This window comes from Xenopus laevis, chromosome 1L (assembly GCF_017654675.1).
Source record: "Xenopus laevis strain J_2021 chromosome 1L, Xenopus_laevis_v10.1, whole genome shotgun sequence".
In the NCBI taxonomy this organism is placed as follows: Eukaryota; Metazoa; Chordata; class Amphibia; order Anura; family Pipidae; genus Xenopus; species Xenopus laevis.
This window is the reverse complement of record NC_054371.1, coordinates 538,987-565,950: the sequence shown is the minus strand read 5'-3', so window position 1 is coordinate 565,950 and position 26,964 is coordinate 538,987. Positions and strand designations below refer to the sequence as shown.

Here is a 26,964-nt window from a genome sequence, read left to right as displayed (position 1 = left end):
AGTGAATTTGCACCAGAGAGTCTTCTCAGCAGGGACAAACACATGGTCAGTTACAGGGTCGCCGACCCCCTCCCACCACAGCTGCTTCACAAGCACATCAGCAGGTGGAAACGTTAGAGCAGAATATTAGAAAAAGAGTGACAAATAGAAAGTGATTAATTCTGGGGAAGTGAAGTTGCGGCTAAACTACAGCCCAATAGTCACATTGTATCGCCTCCTACTCTCCGCCTACCCAGCACTCAACTGTCCCGCCCCTCCAATCCACTCACAATATCACTCCTGTCCCTCCCACTTACCGCTCTCATTGGACGCTGCTCGCACACGATTGGCTGAACGACAACCAAGTCTCGCGAGACACGTCACCCATAATTCGTTAGATAAACACGAGGTCAAGTTTACCATCTTTATCCTGCCCCTTCTGCCAACCAATAAACTTGTACCGCCCACACGGGACTAGCCAATGCCGCATCACTATGCCCATGTACTCATTTATAATTGGCTAAGAGCTGGCTAGGGGGCGTGGTACCATCTGTTGCTGGCCGAGAAACAGGAAGACTAGGGAAGATGGCGGCTGTGGAGCCGGTGGTTCGGCCCTGGGAGAGGAGCGGCTCAAGGACGTGGTGAGAGGATGGACAACAGCGGGGGATTATGGGAAAGGAAGGAGGACTCGGGGCGCCTGGTGAGTGGAGGAAGTGTAGGGTGAGAAATGGATGGAGAGTCGAGTGTAGTGACTGATAAACTAGAGATATTGTCTCTGAGAGGCGCCTCCCCTCTACACTCACTTACTGTCTTCCTACATACAGGACCGTACCACTAATCTGTCTTACATGGGGGGGACTCTCTTGTCTATTGATGGGAAGAGAAACCCCTGTCCCTCCCACAGGACTGTACTACTATCCTCTGGTATAGGGGTATTCCTCTATCCATTTATATTCCTATATCCATATATACATCCTCTATCCATTTATATTCCTATATCCATATATACATCCTGTATACACTCCTATTCCTATTTATATTTATATTCTTATCTACATATATACATTCCTGTACCCATCCTGTATCCATAGTCTCTACCTGTAACAGGAGGGACAGTCAGAGTGTAAGCGGGACTAGTATAGAGTGTAACAGTGTTACTAAATTAGAGGGACAGTCAGAGTGTAAGCGGGACTAGTATAGAGTGTAACAGTGTTACTAAATTAGAGAGACAGTCAGAGTGTAAGCGGGACTAGTATAGAGTGTAACAGTGTTACTAAATTAGAGAGACAGTCAGAGTGTAAGCGGGACTAGTATAGAGTGTAACAGTGTTACTAAATTAGAGACAGTCAGAGTGTAAGCGGGACTAGTATAGAGTGTAACAGTGTTACTAAATTAGAGGGACAGTCAGAGTGTAAGCGGGACTAGTATAGAGTGTAACAGTGTTACTAAATTAGAGACAGTCAGAGTGTAAGCGGGACTAGTATAGAGTGTAACAGTGTTACTAAATTAGAGACAGTCAGAGTGTAAGCGGGACTAGTATAGAGTGTAACAGTGTTACTAAATTAGAGGGACAGTCAGAGTGTAAGCAGGACTAGTATAGAGTGTAACAGTGTTACTAAATTAGAGAGACAGTCAGAGTGTAAGCGGGACTAGTATAGAGTGTAACAGTGTTACTAAATTAGAGAGACAGTCAGAGTGTAAGAAGGACTAGTATAGAGTGTAACAGTGTTACTAAATTAGAGAGACAGTCAGAGTGTAAGAAGGACTAGTATAGAGTGTAACAGTGTTACTAAATTAGAGAGACGGTCAGAGTGTAAGCGGGACTAGTATAGAGTGTAACAGTGTTACTAAATTAGAGAGACGGTCAGAGTGTAAGCGGGACTAGTATAGAGTGTAACAGTGTTACTAAATTAGAGGGACAGTCAGAGTGTAAGCAGGACTAGTATAGAGTGTAACAGTGTTACTAAATTAGAGAGACGGTCAGAGTGTAAGCGGGACTAGTATAGAGTGTAACAGTGTTACTAAATTAGAGAGACAGTCAGAGTGTAAGCGGGACTAGTATAGAGTGTAACAGTGTTACTAAATTAGAGAGACAGTCAGAGTGTAAGCGGGACTAGTATAGAGTGTAACAGTGTTACTAAATTAGAGGGACAGTCAGAGTGTAAGCGGGACTAGTATAGAGTGTAACAGTGTTACTAAATTAGAGAGACAGTCAGAGTGTAAGCAGGACTAGTATAGAGTGTAACAGTGTTACTAAATTAGAGGGACAGTCAGAGTGTAAGCGGGACTAGTATAGAGTGTAACAGTGTTACTAAATTAGAGAGACAGTCAGAGTGTAAGCGGGACTAGTATAGAGTGTAACAGTGTTACTAAATTAGAGAGACAGTCAGAGTGTAAGAAGGACTAGTATAGAGTGTAACAGTGTTACTAAATTAGAGGGACAGTCAGAGTGTAAGCAGGACTAGTATAGAGTGTAACAGTGTTACTAAATTAGAGAGACGGTCAGAGTGTAAGCGGGACTAGTATAGAGTGTAACAGTGTTACTAAATTAGAGAGACAGTCAGAGTGTAAGCAGGACTAGTATAGAGTGTAACAGTGTTACTAAATTAGAGGGACAGTCAGAGTGTAAGCGGGACTAGTATAGAGTGTAACAGTGTTACTAAATTAGAGGGACAGTCAGAGTGTAAGCAGGACTAGTATAGAGTGTAACAGTGTTACTAAATTAGAGAGACAGTCAGAGTGTAAGCGGGACTAGTATAGAGTGTAACAGTGTTACTAAATTAGAGGGACAGTCAGAGTGTAAGCGGGACTAGTATAGAGTGTAACAGTGTTACTAAATTAGAGAGACAGTCAGAGTGTAAGCAGGACTAGTATAGAGTGTAACAATGTTACTAAATTAGAGAGACAGTCAGAGTGTAAGCAGGACTAGTATAGAGTGTAACAGTGTTACTAAATTAGAGAGACGGTCAGAGTGTAAGCGGGACTAGTATAGAGTGTAACAGTGTTACTAAATTAGAGAGACAGTCAGAGTGTAAGCGGGACTAGTATAGAGTGTAACAGTGTTACTAAATTAGAGAGACAGTCAGAGTGTAAGCGGGACTAGTATAGAGTGTAACAGTGTTACTAAATTAGAGGGACAGTCAGAGTGTAAGCGGGACTAGTATAGAGTGTAACAGTGTTACTAAATTAGAGAGACAGTCAGAGTGTAAGCGGGACTAGTATAGAGTGTAACAGTGTTACTAAATTAGAGAGACAGTCAGAGTGTAAGAAGGACTAGTATAGAGTGTAACAGTGTTACTAAATTAGAGAGACGGTCAGAGTGTAAGCGGGACTAGTATAGAGTGTAACAGTGTTACTAAATTAGAGAGACGGTCAGAGTGTAAGCGGGACTAGTATAGAGTGTAACAGTGTTACTAAATTAGAGGGACAGTCAGAGTGTAAGCAGGACTAGTATAGAGTAACAGTGTTACTAAATTAGAGAGACGGTCAGAGTGTAAGCGGGACTAGTATAGAGTGTAACAGTGTTACTAAATTAGAGAGACAGTCAGAGTGTAAGCGGGACTAGTATAGAGTGTAACAGTGTTACTAAATTAGAGAGACAGTCAGAGTGTAAGCAGGACTAGTATAGAGTGTAACAGTGTTACTAAATTAGAGGGACAGTCAGAGTGTAAGCGGGACTAGTATAGAGTGTAACAGTGTTACTAAATTAGAGGGACAGTCAGAGTGTAAGCAGGACTAGTATAGAGTGTAACAGTGTTACTAAATTAGAGAGACAGTCAGAGTGTAAGCGGGACTAGTATAGAGTGTAACAGTGTTACTAAATTAGAGGGACAGTCAGAGTGTAAGCGGGACTAGTATAGAGTGTAACAGTGTTACTAAATTAGAGAGACAGTCAGAGTGTAAGCGGGACTAGTATAGAGTGTAACAGTGTTACTAAATTAGAGGGACAGTCAGAGTGTAAGCGGGACTAGTATAGAGTGTAACAGTGTTACTAAATTAGAGGGACAGTCAGAGTGTAAGCGGGACTAGTATAGAGTGTAACAGTGTTACTAAATTAGAGGGACAGTCAGAGTGTAAGCAGGACTAGTATAGAGTGTAACAGTGTTACTAAATTAGAGAGACGGTCAGAGTGTAAGCGGGACTAGTATAGAGTGTAACAGTGTTACTAAATTAGAGGGACAGTCAGAGTGTAAGCAGGACTAGTATAGAGTGTAACAGTGTTACTAAATTAGAGAGACGGTCAGAGTGTAAGCGGGACTAGTATAGAGTGTAACAGTGTTACTAAATTAGAGAGACAGTCAGAGTGTAAGCAGGACTAGTATAGAGTGTAACAGTGTTACTAAATTAGAGAGACGGTCAGAGTGTAAGCAGGACTAGTATAGAGTGTAACAGTGTTACTAAATTAGAGAGACGGTCAGAGTGTAAGCGGGACTAGTATAGAGTGTAACAGTGTTACTAAATTAGAGAGACAGTCAGAGTGTAAGCAGGACTAGTATAGAGTGTAACAGTGTTACTAAATTAGAGAGACAGTCAGAGTGTAAGCGGGACTAGTATAGAGTGTAACAGTGTTACTAAATTAGAGGGACAGTCAGAGTGTAAGCAGGACTAGTATAGAGTGTAACAGTGTTACTAAATTAGAGAGACGGTCAGAGTGTAAGCGGGACTAGTATAGAGTGTAACAGTGTTACTAAATTAGAGGGACAGTCAGAGTGTAACCCGGACTAGTATAGAGTGTAACAGTGTTACTAAATTAGAGGGACAGTCAGAGTGTAAGCAGGACTAGTATAGAGTGTAACAGTGTTACTAAATTAGAGAGACAGTCAGAGTGTAAGCGGGACTAGTATAGAGTGTAACAGTGTTACTAAATTAGAGGGACAGTCAGAGTGTAAGCGGGACTAGTATAGAGTGTAACAGTGTTACTAAATTAGAGAGACGGTCAGAGTGTAAGCGGGACTAGTATAGAGTGTAACAGTGTTACTAAATTAGAGAGACAGTCAGAGTGTAAGCGGGACTAGTATAGAGTGTAACAGTGTTACTAAATTAGAGAGACAGTCAGAGTGTAAGCAGGACTAGTATAGAGTGTAACAGTGTTACTAAATTAGAGAGACGGTCAGAGTGTAAGCGGGACTAGTATAGAGTGTAACAGTGTTACTAAATTAGAGGGACAGTCAGAGTGTAACCCGGACTAGTATAGAGTGTAACAGTGTTACTAAATTAGAGAGACGGTCAGAGTGTAAGCAGGACTAGTATAGAGTGTAACAGTGTTACTAAATTAGAGAGACGGTCAGAGTGTAAGCGGGACTAGTATAGAGTGTAACAGTGTTACTAAATTAGAGGGACAGTCAGAGTGTAACCCGGACTAGTATAGAGTGTAACAGTGTTACTAAATTAGAGAGACGGTCAGAGTGTAAGCGGGACTAGTATAGAGTGTAACAGTGTTACTAAATTAGAGACAGTCAGAGTGTAAGCGGGACTAGTATAGAGTGTAACAGTGTTACTAAATTAGAGGGACAGTCAGAGTGTAAGCGGGACTAGTATAGAGTGACCGTCTCTCTAATTTAGTAACACTGTTACACTCTATACTAGTCCCGCTTACACTCTGACTGTCCCTCTAATTAAGTAACACTGTTACACTCTATACTAGTCCCACTTACACTCTGACTGTCCCTCTAATTTAGTAACACTGTTACACTCTATACTAGTCCTGCTTACACTCTGACTGTCCCTCTAATTTAGTAACACTGTTACACTCTATACTAGTCCTGCTTACACTCTGACTGTCCCTCTAATTAAGTAACACTGTTACACTCTATACTAGTCCCGCTTACACTCTGACTGTCCCTCTAATTAAGTAACACTGTTACACTCTATACTAGTCCCACTTACACTCTGACTGTCCCTCTAATTTAGTAACACTGTTACACTCTATACTAGTCCTTCTTACACTCTGACTGTCTCTCTAATTTAGTAACACTGTTACACTCTATACTAGTCCCGCTTACACTCTGACTGTCTCTCTAATTTAGTAACACTGTTACACTCTATACTAGTCCCGCTTACACTCTGACTGTCCCTCTAATTTAGTAACACTGTTACACTCTATACTAGTCCTGCTTACACTCTGACTGTCCCTCTAATTAAGTAACACTGTTACACTCTATACTAGTCCCACTTACACTCTGACCGTCTCTCTACTTTAGTAACACTGTTACAGAGTGTAAGCGGGACTAGTATAGAGTGTAACAGTGTTACTAAATTAGAGGGACAGTCAGAGTGTAAGCGGGACTAGTATAGAGTGTAACAGTGTTACTAAATTAGAGAGACGGTCAGAGTGTAAGCAGGACTAGTATAGAGTGTAACAGTGTTACTAAATTAGAGAGACAGTCAGAGTGTAAGCGGGACTAGTATAGAGTGTAACAGTGTTACTAAATTAGAGGGACAGTCAGAGTGTAAGCGGGACTAGTATAGAGTGTAACAGTGTTACTAAATTAGAGAGACGGTCAGAGTGTAAGCAGGACTAGTATAGAGTGTAACAGTGTTACTAAATTAGAGGGACAGTCAGAGTGTAAGCGGGACTAGTATAGAGTGTAACAGTGTTACTAAATTAGAGAGACGGTCAGAGTGTAAGCAGGACTAGTATAGAGTGTAACAGTGTTACTAAATTAGAGGGACAGTCAGAGTGTAAGTGGGACTAGTATAGAGTGTAACAGTGTTACTAAATTAGAGGGACAGTCAGAGTGTAAGCGGGACTAGTATAGAGTGTAACAGTGTTACTAAATTAGAGAGACAGAGTGTAAGCGGGACTAGTATAGAGTGTAACAGTGTTACTAAATTAGAGAGACGGTCAGAGTGTAAGCGGGACTAGTATAGAGTGTAACAGTGTTACTAAATTAGAGAGACGGTCAGAGTGTAAGCAGGACTAGTATAGAGTGTAACAGTGTTACTAAATTAGAGGGACAGTCAGAGTGTAAGTGGGACTAGTATAGAGTGTAACAGTGTTACTAAATTAGAGGGACAGTCAGAGTGTAAGCGGGACTAGTATAGAGTGTAACAGTGTTACTAAATTAGAGAGACAGAGTGTAAGCGGGACTAGTATAGAGTGTAACAGTGTTACTAAATTAGAGAGACGGTCAGAGTGTAAGCGGGACTAGTATAGAGTGTAACAGTGTTACTAAATTAGAGAGACGGTCAGAGTGTAAGCAGGACTAGTATAGAGTGTAACAGTGTTACTAAATTAGAGGGACAGTCAGAGTGTAAGTGGGACTAGTATAGAGTGTAACAGTGTTACTAAATTAGAGGGACAGTCAGAGTGTAAGCGGGACTAGTATAGAGTGTAACAGTGTTACTAAATTAGAGAGACAGAGTGTAAGCGGGACTAGTATAGAGTGTAACAGTGTTACTAAATTAGAGAGACGGTCAGAGTGTAAGCGGGACTAGTATAGAGTGTAACAGTGTTACTAAATTAGAGAGACAGTCAGAGTGTAAGCGGGACTAGTATAGAGTGTAACAGTGTTACTAAATTAGAGAGACAGTCAGAGTGTAAGAAGGACTAGTATAGAGTGTAACAGTGTTACTAAATTAGAGGGACAGTCAGAGTGTAAGCGGGACTAGTATAGAGTGTAACAGTAGTAGTAGTAGTAGTAGTAGTAGTAGTAGCAGTAGTAGCAGTAGTGTAGCTGTCAGTATATTAGTGCCATGTTACTTGTATGTTGGTGGGTAACTTATTGTCGGTATTGTGTATATAAACAGTGTGATTATGTAAGTGTGGGTGTAACTGGAGTCAGTCACAGGTGAGATCTAGTTGGGAGCAGGTTTGTGTGGGTTAGTTGTGGCCCTGGGTGTTTATACTAAACATTGAGCTGTAGGAGCAGGTGCTATTGGGGAGTCAGTACTGATATATGTCTGTCTGTATGTGTGGCCTCCTGTCTGTCTGCTGCTGCAATGCACAGTGCTGAGCATATGATCCCACCTGTCTCTTCTCTCAGTGCCCAGGTAAGTGCTCATACCCCTGTGTTGTACCACTCTGCCTACTAACTGCTGCCTCTCACCAACCTCTGCCCCCTAATCCCTGATAGCAATTCTGACCCTACATCTATCTGCATTCAGCCTGTGTACTGCCCTCCTACAGCCCCCCGCTACAGCCCCCCGCTCTTCCCTGCTCTGTGTCATTAGGAATAGCTAGCCCATTGACTAACTGTCATCTTATGCTTCACTTTATCCTCTGGATTTACTCAGCCCCTTCTCATACCACTCATCTACTGTCTGTCACTGTGTATGAATGTAACATCTGCACCCACTTATACCCTTAATGGGACTATATAGAAATATATAAGGGGATATGATCACTATATATAAATATATAAGGGGATATGATCACTATATATAAATATATAAGGGGAAATGATCACTATATATAAATATATAAGGGGGATATGATCACTATATATAAATATATAAGGGGGATATGATCACTGTATATAAATATATAAGGAAATATGATCACTATATATAAATATATAAGGGGGATATGATCACTGTATATAAATATATAAGGAAATATGATCACTATATATAAATATATAAGGGGGATATGATCACTATATATAAATATATAAGGGGGATATGATCACTATATATAAATATATGAGGCATATGATCACTATATATAAATATATAAGGGGGATATGGTCACTATATATAAATATATAAGGGGATATGATCACTATATATAAATATATAAGGGGGATATGATCACTATATATAAATATATAAGGGGATATGATCACTATATATAAATACATAAGGGGGATATGATCACTATATATAAATATATAAGGGGGATATGATCACTATATATAAATATATAAGGAAATATGATCACTATATATAAATATATAAGGGGATATGATCACTATATATAAATATATAAGAGGATATGATCACTGTATATAAATATATAAGGGGGTATGATCACTATATATAAATATATAAGGGGGATATGGTCACTAGATATAAATATATAAGGAAATATGATCACTAGATATAAATATATAAGGGGATATGATCACTATATATATAAATATATAAGGGGGATATGATCACTATATAAATATATAAGGGGATATGATCACTATATATAAATATATAAGGGGGATATGATCATTATATATAAATATATAAGGGGGATATGATCACTATATATAAATATATAAGGAAATATGATCACTATATATAAATATATAAGGGGATATGATCACTATATATAAATATATAAGAGGATATGATCACTGTATATAAATATATAAGGGGGGTATGATCACTATATATAAATATATAAGGGGGATATGGTCACTAGATATAAATATATAAGGGAGATATGATCACTATATATAAATATATAAGGGGATATGATCACTATATATAAATATATAGGGGATATGATCACTATATATAAATATATAAGGGGGATATGGTCACTAGATATAAATATATAAGGGGGCTATGATCACTAGATATAAATATATAAGGGGGCTATGATCACTATATATAAATATATAAGGGGGCTATGATCACTATATATAAATATATAAGGGGGATATGATCACTATATATAAATATATAAGGAGATATGATCACTATATATAAATATATAAGGAGATATGATCACTATATATAAATATATAAGGGGGATATGATCACTATATATAAATATATAAGGGGGATATGATCACTATATATAAATATATAAGGGGGATATGATCACTATATATAAATATATAAGGGGGATATGATCACTATATATAAATATATAAGGGGGATATGATCACTATATATAAATATATAAGGGGGATATGATCACTATATATAAATATATAAGGGGGATATGATCACTATATATAAATATATAAGGGGGATATGATCACTATATATAAATATATAAGGGGGATATGATCACTATATATAAATATATAAGGGAGATATGATCACTATATATAAATATATAAGGGAGATATGATCACTATATATAAATATATAAGGGATATGATCACTATATATAAATATATAAAGGGATATGATCATTATATATAAATATATAAGGGGGATATGATCACTATATATAAATATATAAGGGGGATATGATCACTATATAATATATAAGGGGATATGATCACTATATATAAATATATAAGGGGATATGATCACTATATATAAATATATAAGGGGGATATGATCACTATATATAAATATATAAGGGGATATGATCACTATATATAAATATATAAGGGGATATGATCACTATATATAAATATATAAGGGGATATGATCACTATATATAATATATAAGGGGGATATGATCACTATATATAAATATATAAGGGGATATGATCACTATATATAAATATATAAGGGGATATGATCACTATATATAAATATATAAGGGGATATGATCACTATATATAAATATATAAGGGGGATATGATCACTATTAAATATATAGGGGATATGATCACTATATATAAATATATAAGGGGATATGATCACTATATATAAATATATAAGGGGGATATGATCACTATATATAAATATATAAGGGGATATGATCACTATATATAAATATATAAGGGGACCATACATTAAAGCATGAGATACTTTGTGTGTATCAGTGTTTCATACATCGATGTATTGATATTGTGAGGGGCTAATTTGAAGTAGAAGGTGATGGCTTATGTAAACTCAGCTACTAATGTGATATCAGTTAGAGACATAATATTAAATACATGGTTGTGATAAAAGAAACTTAATCTGATGGGGAAAAAATGTCAGTTATTATGTTATGGTTTAGTTGCTCCTAACTGCTTCAACAAATGGTCTGTGTATGATAACTTCTTTCCCTATGATTTAATTGTATAGCCCCATTCTTTAGTAAGTGACCCCCTTCTGTGAGGAGAAAGAAATGGTCAGTAACACAATACATATAGTTGTCCCTATACAAGAGCTGTGTGTGTAGTGTGTAGATGCGACATTGGACTAATAGTGGCCCCTGTGTGTCTCTCATCAGGCTCGGGAGCAGTGTCCTGGGGTGAACAGCCGACCCTATGTGTGTGAGATGGGTCACTGCTGCGGGGAGACCGGCTGCTGCACCTACTACTATGAGCTGTGGTGTGAGTATAATATATACTATATAACCAGAGGGATTTTGTGCAAACGTTAATGTCTCATCTCTGGAGGCAGGAGCAGCCAATCAGGTGTGATGCAAATGGTTTGTTCCTGCAATGTATCTTATGTCTGGGGAGGCAATGAATCTTGTTCAAGGTCCATAGAATTACCATTACGTCTGTGTAGACTGGATCTCTGGTCCTGAAGTGGGAAGTTTGAATTGTGCCTGGACTATCTGTGTCTGCTACTCCTCACCTTTGTACTACTCACAAAACAAAATAATGAGTCTCGGAACTTTCTCCTGCCAATCCTCACACAGTCTCTCAGCTGTATCCAGAAAAGTCTCCAAAATGTGTGGATAGATCAGTGCCTATGGCAACAGAGAGGAAAAAAAACAAAAATTAGTGCTGTGTTTGGATATTAAGGCAGTACCTGATGTCAAAATTTGCTTTATAAGTTGTACTTGCCCTTTAAATCTTCTACTATTGTTGGTAACATGCATAAAAGTTCCCTTTATATCCAGTTGGTTTCCACCAGAATTTGGCTAAAATGGCGACTTACAAGCCCAAATGATCACATATTGCCCATAATGTTAGCCTAACCTTCTTAGTTTTACACATTCCAATATAGAAAGATACAAATCCAGAATAGTAGAACACCATTTCTTTAAATTACAATGCTTTAAAGGGGTGGGTCACTTTTAGATTAACTTTTAGTATGTTATAGAATGGCTAATTGTAAGCAACTTTTCAATTGGTCTGGTTTTTTTTTATAGTTTGATTCCTTTGCCTTTTTCTTCTCTCTTTCCAGCTTTCAAATGGGGGTCACTGACCCCATCTAAAAAACAAATGCTCTGTAAGGCTACAAATATATTGTTATTGCTGCTTCTTATTTCTCATCTTTCTATTTAGACCTCTCCTATTCATATTCCAGTCTATTATTTAAATCAATGCATGGTTGCTAGGGGAATTTGGATCCTAGCAACCGATTGGTGAAATGACAAACTGGAGAGCTGCTGAATAAAAAGCTAAATAAGTCAAAACCCAGTTTGGAGTTGAACATCAGTCCCAGATAGTGTTGCCACCCGGCCGGTATTTTACCGGCCTAGCCAGTAAAACACCAGCCAAGGCTGGGGCCGGTATTACAAATTTACCAGCAATGTAACTGCCGGTAAATTTGTAATACACCTAAAAAAAGCCCGTGGCCTGCCCCCAGCCTGCTCAAACTTACCTTTTTTTGCTGGGCTTCTTGCCAAATGCGCACGCTTGGCTCCGCCCCCTTTGACATCACAACCCGGCCAGCCAATAGCACGTCACGGTCCCGCCCCCTTTATCATCACGGCCCACCCTTTTAACCCCGCCCCCTCCACCTGCCGGTAAAGATCATTTTAAGGGAGTTTCTCTAGGGAAGTAACTGCCACCATTAGAGTGGAAACTAGACATGAATCTTTGCACTTGGAACCCAACTGAATAACCTCTCCAGTTACCCAATCAATGTGGGGGTTGTGTACCTGTAGCCATGGTAACCCCAACGGGGACGAGGAACTATCGAGAACGTGAAAAGCTGATATATCACAATGCATATTGTTCACACACATGGATAATGCCTTGGATTTTTGGGTCACCAGACCTGACCCCAGTGGGCTTTTATCAATAGCAGAAATCCTGGTAGGAGGGGGGAAGGAATAAGGGGAATATTTTACCTTTCTGTGAAGGCAGCATCTAAAAAATTTCCCCCAGCCCCAGAGACTTTAACTGAACCCCCAGGCCAGGACAAAACTACAGGTACTAAGTTTTTTGAGCCGAATTGGGGAGACGAAATCTCACTACCCCAATGGAGCTTCCCTTCTCCACTTAGGTTTTGAGAATTTCCAGGCCTCTTGGGACAATTTTTAAGGAAATGCCCCTTATCTCAACAATACATGCATAGACCCAGGGATCGCCTATGGGCCCTTTCCGTCCCCGCCCCCCAATTGCATGGGTTCCCCCTGAGGGTTAGGAAATGAGGGAGTTGGTGATTCGTCAATACATATAATAGGGAAATCAGTAACCCCCTCAGCTCGTCTTTCTCTTTGCCTCCTATCAATTTGGATGGCTAACCTCATGAGGTCATCCAAAGTGGATGAAGGAGGGTAATTAACCAGGCTGTTTTTGACAGAGCTAGAAAGACCCACCCGGAATTGCCTACAAAGAGCTGTATCATTCCACCCCATCTCAACTGACCAGCGGCGGAATTCTGTACAATACTCCACAATAGAGAGTTTACGAATAGCGGAATCGGCAGAGCTAGCACGATACGGGTCATCGTATAACATGGCCATGGTAGCAAAAAATGCTTCTAGGGATAGACGGGCAGGGTCAGAGGGGGGTAATCTTAGTGCCCAGACTTGTGGGTCACCTTGTAGTAAGGTCATAACGAACCTTACTTCATTCTCACCAGCACGGAAGTTGTGAGGGAAATAACTGAGGTATAACTTACATGCCTCTTTAAAAAAAAAAAATATATATATATATATATATATATATATTTTTTTTTTTTCTTCTATCTCATGGGCCCGTTGTACTGTCACGTTCGGCACCCTATATCCAGAACCCAAGAGTAACGTGACAGGAGGGGGAGATCTGAGCAAGATACACTGACAGGATGGAGGAGTCAATAGAGCCTTATCAGATGGACGAGGAACATACCAGGTGCAATTGCATTCAGTTACCTTTGGAGAGCATATACCAAACAGTTAGTTCTCCTGTGGATGTCCTAAAATTCTTTCTGTAAGGGTATGCTAGAAACTGAGCTTCAACAGCCCGCCCAACAGTTTGCTTTTCACAGTCCTGGATCAGGGCTCAAACGTCTTGCAATGCCATTAAAGTCCTCTGCTGTCATGGTTCCTGTCTGTCTGCTAATCCCAGCATCTCGCGAGACTTGTAGCTTCACAACTACTCTTATACAAGTGATGTAACACAGCTGCCTTTTGGAAGTGGTCGCGGTCTACCAGGAACTTTAAAGTGATCGACTGGTAGACCGTGATCGACGTCTTGGGCACCCCCTTGCTAGGACCTTTGTGAAGACTCTTGGATTTATGCAGAGGCCAATGGGTAAGGTTGATCTCTGACTCAAAACCGAGGAATGGTTGTGATTTTGGATGGATTGGTGTCCTGCAGGTCAATTGACATCATGAAATTGTTGGCCTCCATGAAGGCTATGGTGGAGCACACCTATTCCATTCTGAACTTGTGGTTGGAAACAAATGCGTTTACATTTTTTCAACTGGTATGAATGAGCCTTCTTTTTTTCTCACCAAAAAGAGGGTGGAGTAGAAGCCGCTGAACCTTTGGAGTTCCCGGGACTCAGGCCATGACTCGTGCCTGCAGTAAGGAGGAGATTGCTTGAAGTGTAGTATGAAGTTTATCCATTTCTGCAGCTAATTGTTGTGCTGATGAAGGTGCTTGATACATTAGTTCCTGGGTTTAGAAAACGACAATCACTTTGCTCTTTAGGCTGGTGCACGTTCTTCAATGGCCACTTTCTGCTGACAATGCAAACGAGAACGTTGGAACAGCACCGAGTGTAGTTCTGGGTAAAAAAAAAAGCTTTATTTGTGCTAGGGCATTACAGCCACGTTTCAGCCTGTGCGGCCTTTTATCAACTTACTGACACACAATTACCAGTGTTATTTATACTCTGTTACAACATCTGCTGGTCACTAGTGCACATTAAACAATTAGCAAAAGGTTATTTTAACATATAAACACCAAGTGTCCATATTAATTTGGAAAACATGAACAATATCCTAGGGTGAATGCTTGACAAAAATGTCAAGTATAGGACATATTCTTTATTTAAGCCCCATGTTTCTAGGTAGGGATGCACCGAATCCACTATTTTGGATTTGGCCGAACCCCCAAATCCTTCGGGAAAGATTTGGCCAAATACAGATCTAAATTTGCATATGCAAATTAGGAGTGAGAAGGGTCATTTTTTTACTTTTGTCACATGGTTTTCCTCCCCGCCCCTAATTTCCATATGCAAATTCGGATTTGGCCTGGCAGAAGAATCCTGCTGAAAAAGGCCAAATCCCTAACTGAATCCTGGATTTGGTGCATCCCTAGTTCTAGGGTTTCAAGTTTTCTGATCCAGAATGCCTCTCTGTACAGTAACTCCTTTTGTTGATTACCTACTCGTCATTTAGTTTCAATAGTCTCCACAATTTGGAATTTTAATTGATTCACCCTATGGGCACACTCAATGAAATGGCCGGACACTGCTTGTTCTTTATTTCCTGTGTTAATTGCCGATTTAAGTAGAATAAAACGGATAGTGGCCTCTAGTGAAGTAGTAGATATGAGACTGGTGGAAATGTGTAATAAGTTCCGTGAGAGGGAATACACAGATAATCTCCTTAAAATACAACTAGAGGAGGTGAAAAGACAGGATAGAAGAGAGATGCTAGGGAAAGCCATGTCACATCGGTGACACAATATAACACCTTGAGTAAACATGTTGCAAGTATTTTACAATGGCATTGGCCTTTAATAAAAGAAAATGTACCCCAAATTACAGCATTTGATAGGCCCCCAGTTATAGCCTATAAGTAAGGTAGACCATTGGGCTCCATGCTGGTGCATTCGGATGTAGAAGAAAATAAGACAGATCTTAAAGAAAGGAAGGGAAAAGTGGGGACCTTCCCCTGTTATAATTGCAATTGCTGTTCAAATGTTCAACAAGGGGAATATATTTTTCATCCCAGGAAAGGCAATCCCATAAAAATTAGGGGCTGTTATTCTTTAGTTCAACATGTGTAGTGTATATCATCAAATACCCATGTGGGCTTGTATATATTGGTCTAACTAGGAGAACAGTCCGGGAACACATTAGGAAACATAATTAGGCAATTAACACAGGAAAAAAAGCAGTGTCCGGCCATTTCATTGAGTGTGCCCATAGGGTGAATCAATTAAAATTCCAAATTGTGGAGACTATTGAAACTAAACGAGGTAATCAACAAAAGGAGTTGCTGTACAGAGAGGCATTCTGGATCAGAAAACTTGAAACCCTAGAACCATGTGTCTTAAATAAAGAATATGACTTGAGTCCTATTTTCATTTGATTTCAACTCTTTTTAAAGTTTTTTATTGATTATGGTTTTTATTTTTATGATGCATCTATAACAGACATCTCATCAAGCATTCACCCTAGGATATTGATCATGTGTTTTCCAAATTGATGTGCACACTTGGTGTTTATATGTTAAAATAACTTTTTGAGGATTGTTTTAAGATTGAAATCACGTGTGCAAGGAATTGTGGGGTTTGGAGGATACAGGCTGAGGACAGATGGCTGTTGAGACAAAGTAACAGTGGTCAGTCAGCTCAGCAAAGTAGTCAGACAGATCAGGGAACTGTCAGAAACCAATAACAATCATGAAAAGTCTGCATATTTATTAAATTATATATATTGTAAAGTTGCTTGAAATTATGTTTACTTTTCAAAAAGCTTAAGTTATGTTTGTTGATATAAGTTGTGTGCACTGGTGACCAGCAAATGATGTAACAGAGTATAAATAACACTGGTAATTGTGTGTCAGTGAGTTGATAAAAGGCTGCAAGGCCTGAAACGTTGCTGTAATGCCCTAGCACAAATAAAGGCCTTTTTAATCCAGAAATACACTCGGTGCTGTTCCAACGTTCCTGTTTGCATTCATTCCTGGCCCAGTATTTTGCCGTATGTGCCATTCCCGCTACTGCAGTTGCTGGCCGTAGTATTGCTGCTGATGTGCATAAGATCTTTTAAAAGCTGACTTTTTTTGTCCATGGGCTGTTTAAAATGTGCCTCCTCTGTTGGGAGAGCAGTTTCTTGATAGGTGTGCAACTGCAGAATCCGCTTTAGGTTTTTTTTCCCATATCTTACCCTGTTCTTCTGGAATAGGGTAGGTGTAGTAAAATCGCTTGGTCAGTGCTGAGCGATGATCTGGTTGTGACCATTCAGTGTCTATAGTCTATAGAGTGATTGCTTTAAATACTGAGAAAGAACGTGTTTTTTTCTGGTGCACTCCTAGCACTTTATCCACTTTAGAAACTGTTGGTGGTCTGAAGGCTGCAGGTCAGAAGTATTTCTTAAACCAACCTCCTCTTCCGGGAAAGAGTCTTTGGGTTCAGAGGAGTCTGAGAAGATCTCCTGAGCGCTACGCTGCCTAAATGTGGAAAGTGGATTTTATCCATTCCAAAAAGTCCCCTCATTGTGGAGGCATTTAAGATGTGGACAATTGTTCCTGCAGTATTGGAATTGGGTGTTCATTTAACTCTGTAGGGGAGCTGGTAGTAGCTAGTTGTCGTACCTCCACATTGTAGGAATTTTCTCTAAGGAGAGAGTTACTTTCTGGAGTAGCAGAGATCTGTGGTAAGATTGGTGCCTCTGGAGGATTGCAGTCAGAACAATAATTGTGTTCAGTTTTTCTTAAACTTGCATTTCCTGCACTTCACAACTTTTTCTGCCCTTTTTGTGGGCAGATTTAGCAGCCTGAATATCTTTCCTGAGGGAATATGATCTCTCGATAGTTCTGTTAACATAGAGTAAAATCTGTGTTCTTATGGGGCAAATGATACTCACTTGGAGCTGTAGATCCGTGTTATGTAGCTCCTATCCTTTGCTGCAGAGTTTCCTCCGTGTATTTCTTAACAGCGCCACAAAGTCCGGTTAGTGACGTCAGCCCCACACTGCCATTCCCATAATGACGGTCGCTCCAAATGAGAGTTGTGCGCGTGGTGCCAAAGCCTCAGGCACAATACTGGTCACCTATAAAGGCAGGAGGGGACCGTTACAGACGTTAGTCCAGTTGCACCGAGCCTGTTAGTCACACTGAGGGATTCATACGTAGCTCTGCATAATAATACCCTTTGTGCTGTACAAGTGCCGCTGAGTGTCCCATCACTAATAATTCCATGTGCTGTCATATAAACAAGGAATTACTGGCTTTATTGCTACACAGCTCTGTATGTTCTACATGTTACAGAACAGATGTGCTTCTGCAGTCTGCTAGCAAGCAGGGAAAGACACCATACGTTGGAGACAGCTCTGATACCTCCATACTCTTTGTAGAACTACTCCAGCCACTGTGCTTCCACTGAATTCCACTTGCTGCAAGTGCTAGCAACGACGACCCCATCCATTGGGAAACAGCTCTGCATTCTCCATACTCTTTGTAGAACTACTCCAGCCACTGTGCTTCCACTGAATTCCACTTGCTGAAAGTGTTAGCAACGACGACCCCATCCATTGGGAAACAGCTCTGATACCTCCATACTCTTTGTAGAACTACTCCAGCCACTGTGCTTCCACTGAATTCCACTTGCTGCAAGTGCTAGCAACGACCACCCCATCCATTGGGAAACAGCTCAGCATTCTCCATACTCCTATGTAGAACTACTCCAGCCACTCTGCTTCCACTGAATTCCACTTGCTGCAAGTGCTAGCAACGACGACCCCATCCATTGGGAAACAGCTCTGCATTCTCCATACTCCTTTGTAGAACTACTCCAGCCACTGTGCTTCCACTGAATTCCACTTGCTGCAAGTGCTAGCAACGACGACCCCATCCATTGGGAAACAGCTCTGATACCTCCATACTCTTTGTAGAACTACTCCAGCCACTGTGCTTCCACTGAATTCCACTTGCTGCAAGTGCTAGCAACGACGACCCCATCCATTGGGAAACAGCTCTGCATTCTCCATACTCCTTTGTAGAACTACTCCAGCCACTGTGCTTCCGCTGAATTCCACTTGCTGCAAGTGCTAGCAACGACGACCCCATCCATTGGGAAACAGCTCTGATACCTCCATACTCCTTTGTAGAACTACTCCAGCCACTGTGCTTCCACTGAATTCCACTTGCTGCAAGTGCTAGCAACGACGACCCCATCCATTGGGAAACAGCTCTGATACCTCCATACTCTTTGTAGAACTACTCCAGCCACTGTGCTTCCGCTGAATTCCACTTGCTGCAAGTGCTAGCAACGACGACCCCATCCATTGGGAAACAGCTCTGCATTCTCCATACTCCTTTGTAGAACTACTCCAGCCACTGTGCTTCCGCTGAATTCCACTTGCTGCAAGTGCTAGCAACGACGACCCCATCCATTGGGAAACAGCTCTGATACCTCCATACTCCTTTGTAGAACTACTCCAGCCACTGTGCTTCCACTGAATTCCACTTGCTGCAAGTGCTAGCAACGACCACCCCATCCATTGGGAAACAGCTCTGATACCTCCATACTCTTTGTAGAACTACTCCAGCCACTGTGCTTCCACTGAATTCCACTTGCTGCAAGTGCTAGCAACGACGACCCCATCCATTGGGAAACAGCTCTGCATTCTCCATACTCCTTTGTAGAACTACTCCAGCCACTGTGCTTCCGCTGAATTCCACTTGCTGCAAGTGCTAGCAACGACGACCCCATCCATTGGGAAACAGCTCTGATACCTCCATACTCCTTTGTAGAACTACTCCAGCCACTGTGCTTCCACTGAATTCCACTTGCTGCAAGTGCTAGCAACGACGACCCCATCCATTGGGAAACAGCTCTGATACCTCCATACTCTTTGTAGAACTACTCCAGCCACTGTGCTTCCACTGAATTCCACTTGCTGCAAGTGCTAGCAACGACGACCCCATCCATTGGGAAACAGCTCTGCATTCTCCATACTCCTTTGTAGAACTACTCCAGCCACTGTGCTTCCGCTGAATTCCACTTGCTGCAAGTGCTAGCAACGACGACCCCCATCCATTGGGAAACAGCTCTGATACCTCCATACTCCTTTGTAGAACTACTCCAGCCACTGTGCTTCCACTGAATTCCACTTGCTGCAAGTGCTAGCAACGACGACCCCATCCATTGGGAAACAGCTCTGATACCTCCATACTCTTTGTAGAACTACTCCAGCCACTGTGCTTCCGCTGAATTCCACTTGCTGCAAGTGCTAGCAACGACGACCCCATCCATTGGGAAACAGCTCTGCATTCTCCATACTCCTTTGTAGAACTACTCCAGCCACTGTGCTTCCGCTGAATTCCACTTGCTGCAAGTGCTAGCAACGACGACCCCATCCATTGGGAAACAGCTCTGATACCTCCATACTCCTTTGTAGAACTACTCCAGCCACTGTGCTTCCACTGAATTCCACTTGCTGCAAGTGCTAGCAACGACGACCCCATCCATTGGGAAACAGCTCTGCATTCTCCATACTCCTTTGTAGAACTACTCCAGGCACTGTGCTTCCGCTGAATTCCACTTGCTGCAAGTGCTAGCAACGACGACCCCATCCATTGGGAAACAGCTCTGATACCTCCATACTCCTTTGTAGAACTACTCCAGCCACTGTGCTTCCACTGAATTCCACTTGCTGCAAGTGCTAGCAACGACGACCCCATCCATTGGGAAACAGCTCTGCATTCTCCATACTCCTTTGTAGAACTACTCCAGCCACTGTGCTTCCACTGAATTCCACTTGCTGCAAGTGCTAGCAACGACGACCCCATCCATTGGGAAACAGCTCTGATACCTCCATACTCCTTTGTAGAACTACTCCAGCCACTGTGCTTCCTCTGAATTCCACTTGCTGCAAGTGCTAGCAACGACGACCCCATCCATTGGGAAACAGCTCTGATACCTCCATACTCTTTGTAGAACTACTCCAGCCACTGTGCTTCCACTGAATTCCACTTGCTGCAAGTGCTAGCAACGACGACCCCATCCATTGGGAAACAGCTCTGCATTCTCCATACTCCTTTGTAGAACTACTCCAGCCACTGTGCTTCCGCTGAATTCCACTTGCTGCAAGTGCTAGCAACGACGACCCCATCCATTGGGAAACAGCTCTGATACCTCCATACTCTTTGTAGAACTACTCCAGCCACTGTGCTTCCACTGAATTCCACTTGCTGCAAGTGCTAGCAACGACGACCCCATCCATTGGGAAACAGCTCTGCATTCTCCATACTCCTTTGTAGAACTACTCCAGGCACTGTGCTTCCGCTGAATTCCACTTGCTGCAAGTGCTAGCAACGACGACCCCATCCATTGGGAAACAGCTCTGATACCTCCATACTCCTTTGTAGAACTACTCCAGCCACTGTGCTTCCACTGAATTCCACTTGCTGCAAGTGCTAGCAACGACGACCCCATCCATTGGGAAACAGCTCTGCATTCTCCATACTCCTTTGTAGAACTACTCCAGCCACTGTGCTTCCACTGAATTCCACTTGCTGCAAGTGCTAGCAACGACGACCCCATCCATTGGGAAACAGCTCTGATACCTCCATACTCCTTTGTAGAACTACTCCAGCCACTGTGCTTCCTCTGAATTCCACTTGCTGCAAGTGCTAGCAACGACGACCCCATCCATTGGGAAACAGCTCTGATACCTCCATACTCTTTGTAGAACTACTCCAGCCACTGTGCTTCCACTGAATTCCACTTGCTGCAAGTGCTAGCAACGACGACCCCATCCATTGGGAAACAGCTCTGCATTCTCCATACTCTTTGTAGAACTACTCCAGCCACTGTGCTTCCACTGAATTCCACTTGCTGCAAGTGCTAGCAACGACGACCCCATCCATTGGGAAACAGCTCTGCATTCTCCATACTCTTTGTAGAACTACTCCAGCCACTGTGCTTCCACTGAACTCCACTTGCTGCAAGTGCTAGCAACGACGACCCCATCCATTGGGAAACAGCTCTGCATTCTGCAATCCTACAGATAAACCCTAAGAAGAATTAAAGGGGACCCGTCACCCAAACAAATGATTCAAAATCCTATTTTATCACATTAGTCAAGCAAAATGAACTTTATTTACACTATATAAATGATTTGAATCTTGTTTCCTTCAGTCTGGGAATTCATCATTATAACAAGCAGGCAGGAGCCATTTTGTACAGACTGTTATTAAGACAAGTCTTGTATCATCTCAGAATCTTGTTTGTGCACCAGAATGGGGGAGCTGATGTCCATCCCCATGTCCTGGTTACACAATTAAATGGTGAAGAGATTGGGGGGAATGTGGGGAGAGCAGTGACATGTAGGAAGTGCTGAAGGGAAAGTGAAAGTAATTGTCTAAGGCATAGAGGAGGGGCAGGCAATATTTGATTGACAGCTGAGATGTTTACATGAGCTTACAACAGCTATGAATGCTTTTACTAAAATATACAAATTGGATTTCATTTTTAATTTGAAAAGGACTTTTATTAGACAGATTTTTGTGTCTGGATGACAGGTCCACTTTAATAAAACTATGAGGCAGGACAAAACTGGCAGGGGGAGGCGGAGCCAGACCCAATATATTAGGGGGGGGTCAAAAATCTTACCCCCATATGTAATAAAAGGCACTAATTTGCCCAGGACCAGTAACCAATGACAACCAATAAGATTCTTGTATTTAAACAGGTGACTAGTAAATGCTACCTGCTGATTGGTTGCTATGGGTTACTGCCGCGGGCAAACTTTGTGCCTTTTATTACATAACTCCATTATTCTTCTGCATCCAGAGATGAGACATTAACCCACACATTTGCACTGACAGGAGGGCCGACTAGAGACACAGAGTGACAAGGAATGGAAGGCTAGAGTGCAGGGGACAGGCAGAGAGTGCATGAAGTAGAGTGGGAGTAGAAAGCTAGAGTGCAGGGGACAGGCAGAGAGCACATGAAGTAGAGGGGATAGAAAGCGAGAGTGCATGAAGTAGAGTGAGTAGAAAGCTAGAGTGCAGGAGACAGGCAGAGAGTGCATGAAGTAGAGTGAGTAGAAAGCTAGAGTGCAGGGGACAGGCAGAGAGTGCATGAAGTAGAGTGAGTAGAAAGCTAGAGTGCAGGGGACAGGCAAAGAGTGCATGAAGTAGAGAGAGTAGAAAGCTAGAGTGCAGGGGACAGGCAGAGAGTGCATGAAGTAGAGAGAGTAGAAAGCTAGAGTGCAGGGGACAGGCAGAGAGTGCATGAAGTAGAGAGTAGAAAGCTAGAGTGCAGGGGACAGGCAGAGAGTGCATGAAGTAGAGAGAGTAGAAAGCTAGAGTGCAGGGGACAGGCAGAGAGTGCATGAAGTAGAGAGTAGAAAGCTAGAGTGCAGGGGACAGGCAGAGAGTGCATGAAGTAGAGAGAGTAGAAAGCTAGAGTGCAGGGGACAGGCAGAGAGCGCATGAAGTAGAGTGAGTAGAGTGCTATACACTAATAATGTGTACTAATTGTATGAGTTAACGAGGGCCTGAAATGAACAAATGTGATAATGCTCTCCCCTACATTAAGGAGCAGTCCCCCAGTTGTTACTGCAAACTGACAGTTGTGTTTCCTGACAGGGTTCTGGCTTCTATGGAGCGTCCTGATCCTTCTGAGCTGCTGTTGTGCCTACCGACACCGCCGTGCAAAACTGCACCTGCAGCACCAGCAGAGACAGAGGGAGATCAACCTGATCACTTACCAACGTGCCTCTCACTACTCACCCTCTACACTGGATCTCAGTAAGTCCTTACAGTCTGTATGTACAACACATTCACTTACTACACAGCGTGAGATCAACCTAATCACTTACCTCTCACTACTCACCCTCTACACTGGATCTCAGTAAGTACTTACAGTCTGTATGTACTACACATTCACTTACTACACAGCGTGAGATCAACCTGATCACTTACCAACGTGCCTCTCACTACTCACCCTCTACACTGGATCTCAGTAAGTACTTAGTCTGTATGTACAACACATTCCCTTACTACACAGCGTGAGATCAACCTGATCACTTACCAACGTGCCTCTCACTACTCACCCTCTACACTGGATCTCAGTAAGTACTTAGTCTGTATGTACAACACATTCACTTACTACACAGCGTGAGATCAACCTGATCACTTACCAACATGCCTCTCACTACTCACCCTCTACACTGGATCTCAGTAAGTACTTACAGTCTGTATGTACAACACATTCACTTACTACACTACACAGCGTGAGATCAACCTGATCACTTACCTCTCACTACTCACCCTCTACACTGGATCTCAGTAAGTACTTACAGTCTGTATGTACAACACATTCACTTACTACACAGCGTGAGATCAACCTGATCACTTACCTCTCACTACTCACCCTCTACACTGGATCTCAGTGTCTTTACAGTCTGTATGTACTACACATTCACTTACTACACATTCACTTACTACACAGTGTGAGATCAACCTGATCACCTCTCACTACTCACCCTCTACACTGGATCTCAGTAAGTCCTTACAGTCTGTATGTACAACACATTCACTTACTACACTACACAGCGTGAGATCAACCTGATCACTTACCAACGTGCCTCTCACTACTCACCCTCTACACTGGATCCAGTAAGTACTTACAGTCTGTAAGTACAACACATTCACTTCTACACTACACAGCGTGAGATCAACCTGATCACTTACCTCTCACTACTCACCCTCTACACTGGATCTCAGTAAGTACTTACAGTCTGTATGTACAACACATTCACTTCTACACTACACAGCGTGAGATCAACCTGATCACTTACCTCTCACTACTCACCCTCTACACTGGATCTCCGTGTCCTTACAGTCTGAATGTACTACACATTCACTTACTACACAGTGTGAGATCAACCTGATCACTTACCTCTCACTACTCACTCTCTACACTGGATCAGTGTCCTTACAGTCTGAATGTACTACACTTTCACTTACTACACTACACAGTGTGAGATCAACCTGATCACTTACCTATCACTACTCACCCTCTACACTGGATCTCAGTAAGTACTTACAGTCTGTATGTACAAGACATTCACTTACTACACAGCGTGAGATCAACCTGATCACTTACCTCTCACTACTCACCCTCTACACTGGATCTCAGTAAGTACTTACAGTCTGTATGTACAACACATTCACTTACTACACTACACAGCGTGAGATCAACCTGATCACTTACCAACGTGCCTCTCACTACTCACCCTCTACACTGGATCTCAGTGTCCTTACAGTCTGTATGTACAACACATTCACTTACTACACAGCGTGAGATCAACCTGATCACTTTCCAACATGCCTGTCACTACTCACCCTCTACACTGGATCTCAGTAAGTGCTTACAGTCTGTATGTACTGCACATTCACTTACTACACAGCGTGAGATCAACCTGATCACTTACCAACATGCCTGTCACTACTCACCCTCTACACTGGATCTCAGTGTCCTTACAGTCTGTATGTACAACACATTCACTTACTACACAGCGTGAGATCAACCTGATCACTTACCTCTCACTACTCACTCTCTACACTGGATCTCCGTGTCCTTACAGTCTGAATGTACTACACATTCACTTACTACACAGCGTGAGATCAACCTGATCACTTACCAACGTGCCTCTCACTACTCACCCTCTACACTGGATCTCAGTAAGTCCTTACAGTCTGTATGTACTACACATTCACTTACTACACTACACAGCGTGACCGTGATTGGGAAAGGGTTTGTCAGGAGATATTGGGATATGGAGACTTGTTCCATTGAAGAGACTGACAGCTGAATATTTTCTACTTACAGGGGTGTTGGCATCTTTTAAACTCCCGGCTTATGAGGATGTTGCTTACCATCCCACAACCCCTCCACCTCCATACAGCTCCATCCTCAACCCATTTGGACCGCCTTCTTCCCCACCCCCATCACTAGAGGACACAGCCTCCCCTAGTACGGAGCCCTCCAGCTGTTGCTCTTGTAACTCAGACTGTGAGACTTCAGGCAGCAGCTGGTCCTTCTCTCTGCAGGTCACAGATGAGACGGGGGCGAGCCAAGGAAGCACTGCCAGTTGGGAGGAGAGTCCGGAGGAGGAGCAGGGGGCCAGTGGCAGGGGGGCTGCTTTCTCTTCCTATGTGGACTTGTTTGAGGGAGGCAGCCATATCTGCTGGGCCATTGAGGAGGAGGAGGAGGAAGACGACGAGGAGGAAGAAGAGCATTACAGATGGCGGAGGCTGACGGGGGACTCTGGGATAGAGGTGTGCCGCTGTCAGATAGTGGGAGAGGAAGAGGAGGAAAGGAGGGACCCACATGATAGTTCAGGGTGCAGAGAGAGAAGTAAAACAGAGGCTGCGGAGTCTCTATTAGAGAAGGGTGAGGCAGAGCCAGACTCACCCGTGCAGCCCGTATGAACAGAGCAGGAGAACTGCAGGAAAATGATCTGATGCAGGAGGGGACCAACCAGCAGCCATGTCTCTCACCCTGTCACTGAATGTCTCTCCCACGTGCCCCTCAGCCATGTGACAGCGAAGAGATGGGGGAGTTGTACCCCCTAGGGGAATGGAAGGCTGGGGGGTGCATTTTACTACATGGAGCTACGGTCCCGTGCAGTCTGTCTCTCATGCCAGAGATGATAGAGACTTGGGTCCATGGAGTCCTCAACCACAAATGTGTCTATAAACTGGCACAAGCCATCAATCCCCTGTCTCATTCCTTCTTGGGGGACATTTAGAACTAGGGGTGTCTCACTGCCACTGTGGGCTGATCTGGATGTGACTGTGTTAACACCAAATAAATTCAAGGTATCAAACACCATGCTTATGGGTCTCGACTTGCTGCATTGTGTAAGTGCTGCTTGTGGGCGAGAGTGAAATCTACTGCTTGATGTTGCAGAGCATGCGCTTGCCTGTCTGTTGGAGTGGCTCAGGGTGCTGCTATGTGCTTGTGGGTGACAGTTGCTGAGAGTTGAGCTGCCTGCTGGTCGCTATGTGGTGGGCATGTCTTCCTAGGGTTGTGGCTACATGCTGGTGGGTGCTGCTGACCTGTAAGGGTGCTG

The 26,964-nt window shown here is 42.4% G+C and overlaps 1 protein-coding gene and 1 long non-coding RNA gene across 7 annotated transcripts; one reads left to right on the top strand and one right to left on the bottom strand.

Annotated features, from left to right (window-relative positions):
* The first annotated feature begins 461 nt into the window (after positions 1 to 461).
* LOC121401506 (WW domain-binding protein 1-like) lies at positions 462 to 26,723 on the top strand. Its single transcript, XM_041586435.1, has 4 exons — positions 462 to 679; positions 11,039 to 11,141; positions 23,471 to 23,632; positions 25,719 to 26,723. The coding sequence occupies exons 1-4, from the start codon at positions 629 to 631 to the stop codon at positions 26,318 to 26,320; spliced, it is 918 nt and encodes a 305-aa protein (XP_041442369.1). The 5' UTR covers positions 462 to 628; the 3' UTR covers positions 26,321 to 26,723.
* On the bottom strand, positions 23,572 to 25,722 carry LOC108704864. Of its 6 annotated transcripts, none has more exons than XR_005966294.1 (3): positions 24,464 to 25,722; positions 23,904 to 24,243; positions 23,572 to 23,691 (listed from the first exon to the last, which is right to left on the bottom strand). It is a non-coding gene; the product is annotated as an uncharacterized LOC108704864 (long non-coding RNA). The 6 variants fall into 6 exon arrangements; XR_005966296.1 differs by having other exon boundaries at positions 23,904 to 24,140; XR_005966293.1 differs by having other exon boundaries at positions 23,904 to 24,471; positions 24,578 to 25,722.
* Positions 26,724 to 26,964: the final 241 nt, after the last annotated feature.

What these genes read in the sequence shown, in the direction of transcription:
- LOC121401506 (XM_041586435.1), top strand. Translation starts at nt 629, where the DNA reads ATGGACAACAGCGGGGGATTATGGGAAAGGAAGGAGGACTCGGGGCGC. An exon ending in CTACTACTATGAGCTGTGGT is followed by an intron (nt 11,142 to 23,470) that starts GTGAGTATAATA and finishes GTTTCCTGACAG; the next exon opens with GGTTCTGGCTTCTATGGAGC. An exon ending in ACCCTCTACACTGGATCTCA is followed by an intron (nt 23,633 to 25,718) that starts GTAAGTCCTTAC and finishes TTCTACTTACAG; the next exon opens with GGGTGTTGGCATCTTTTAAA.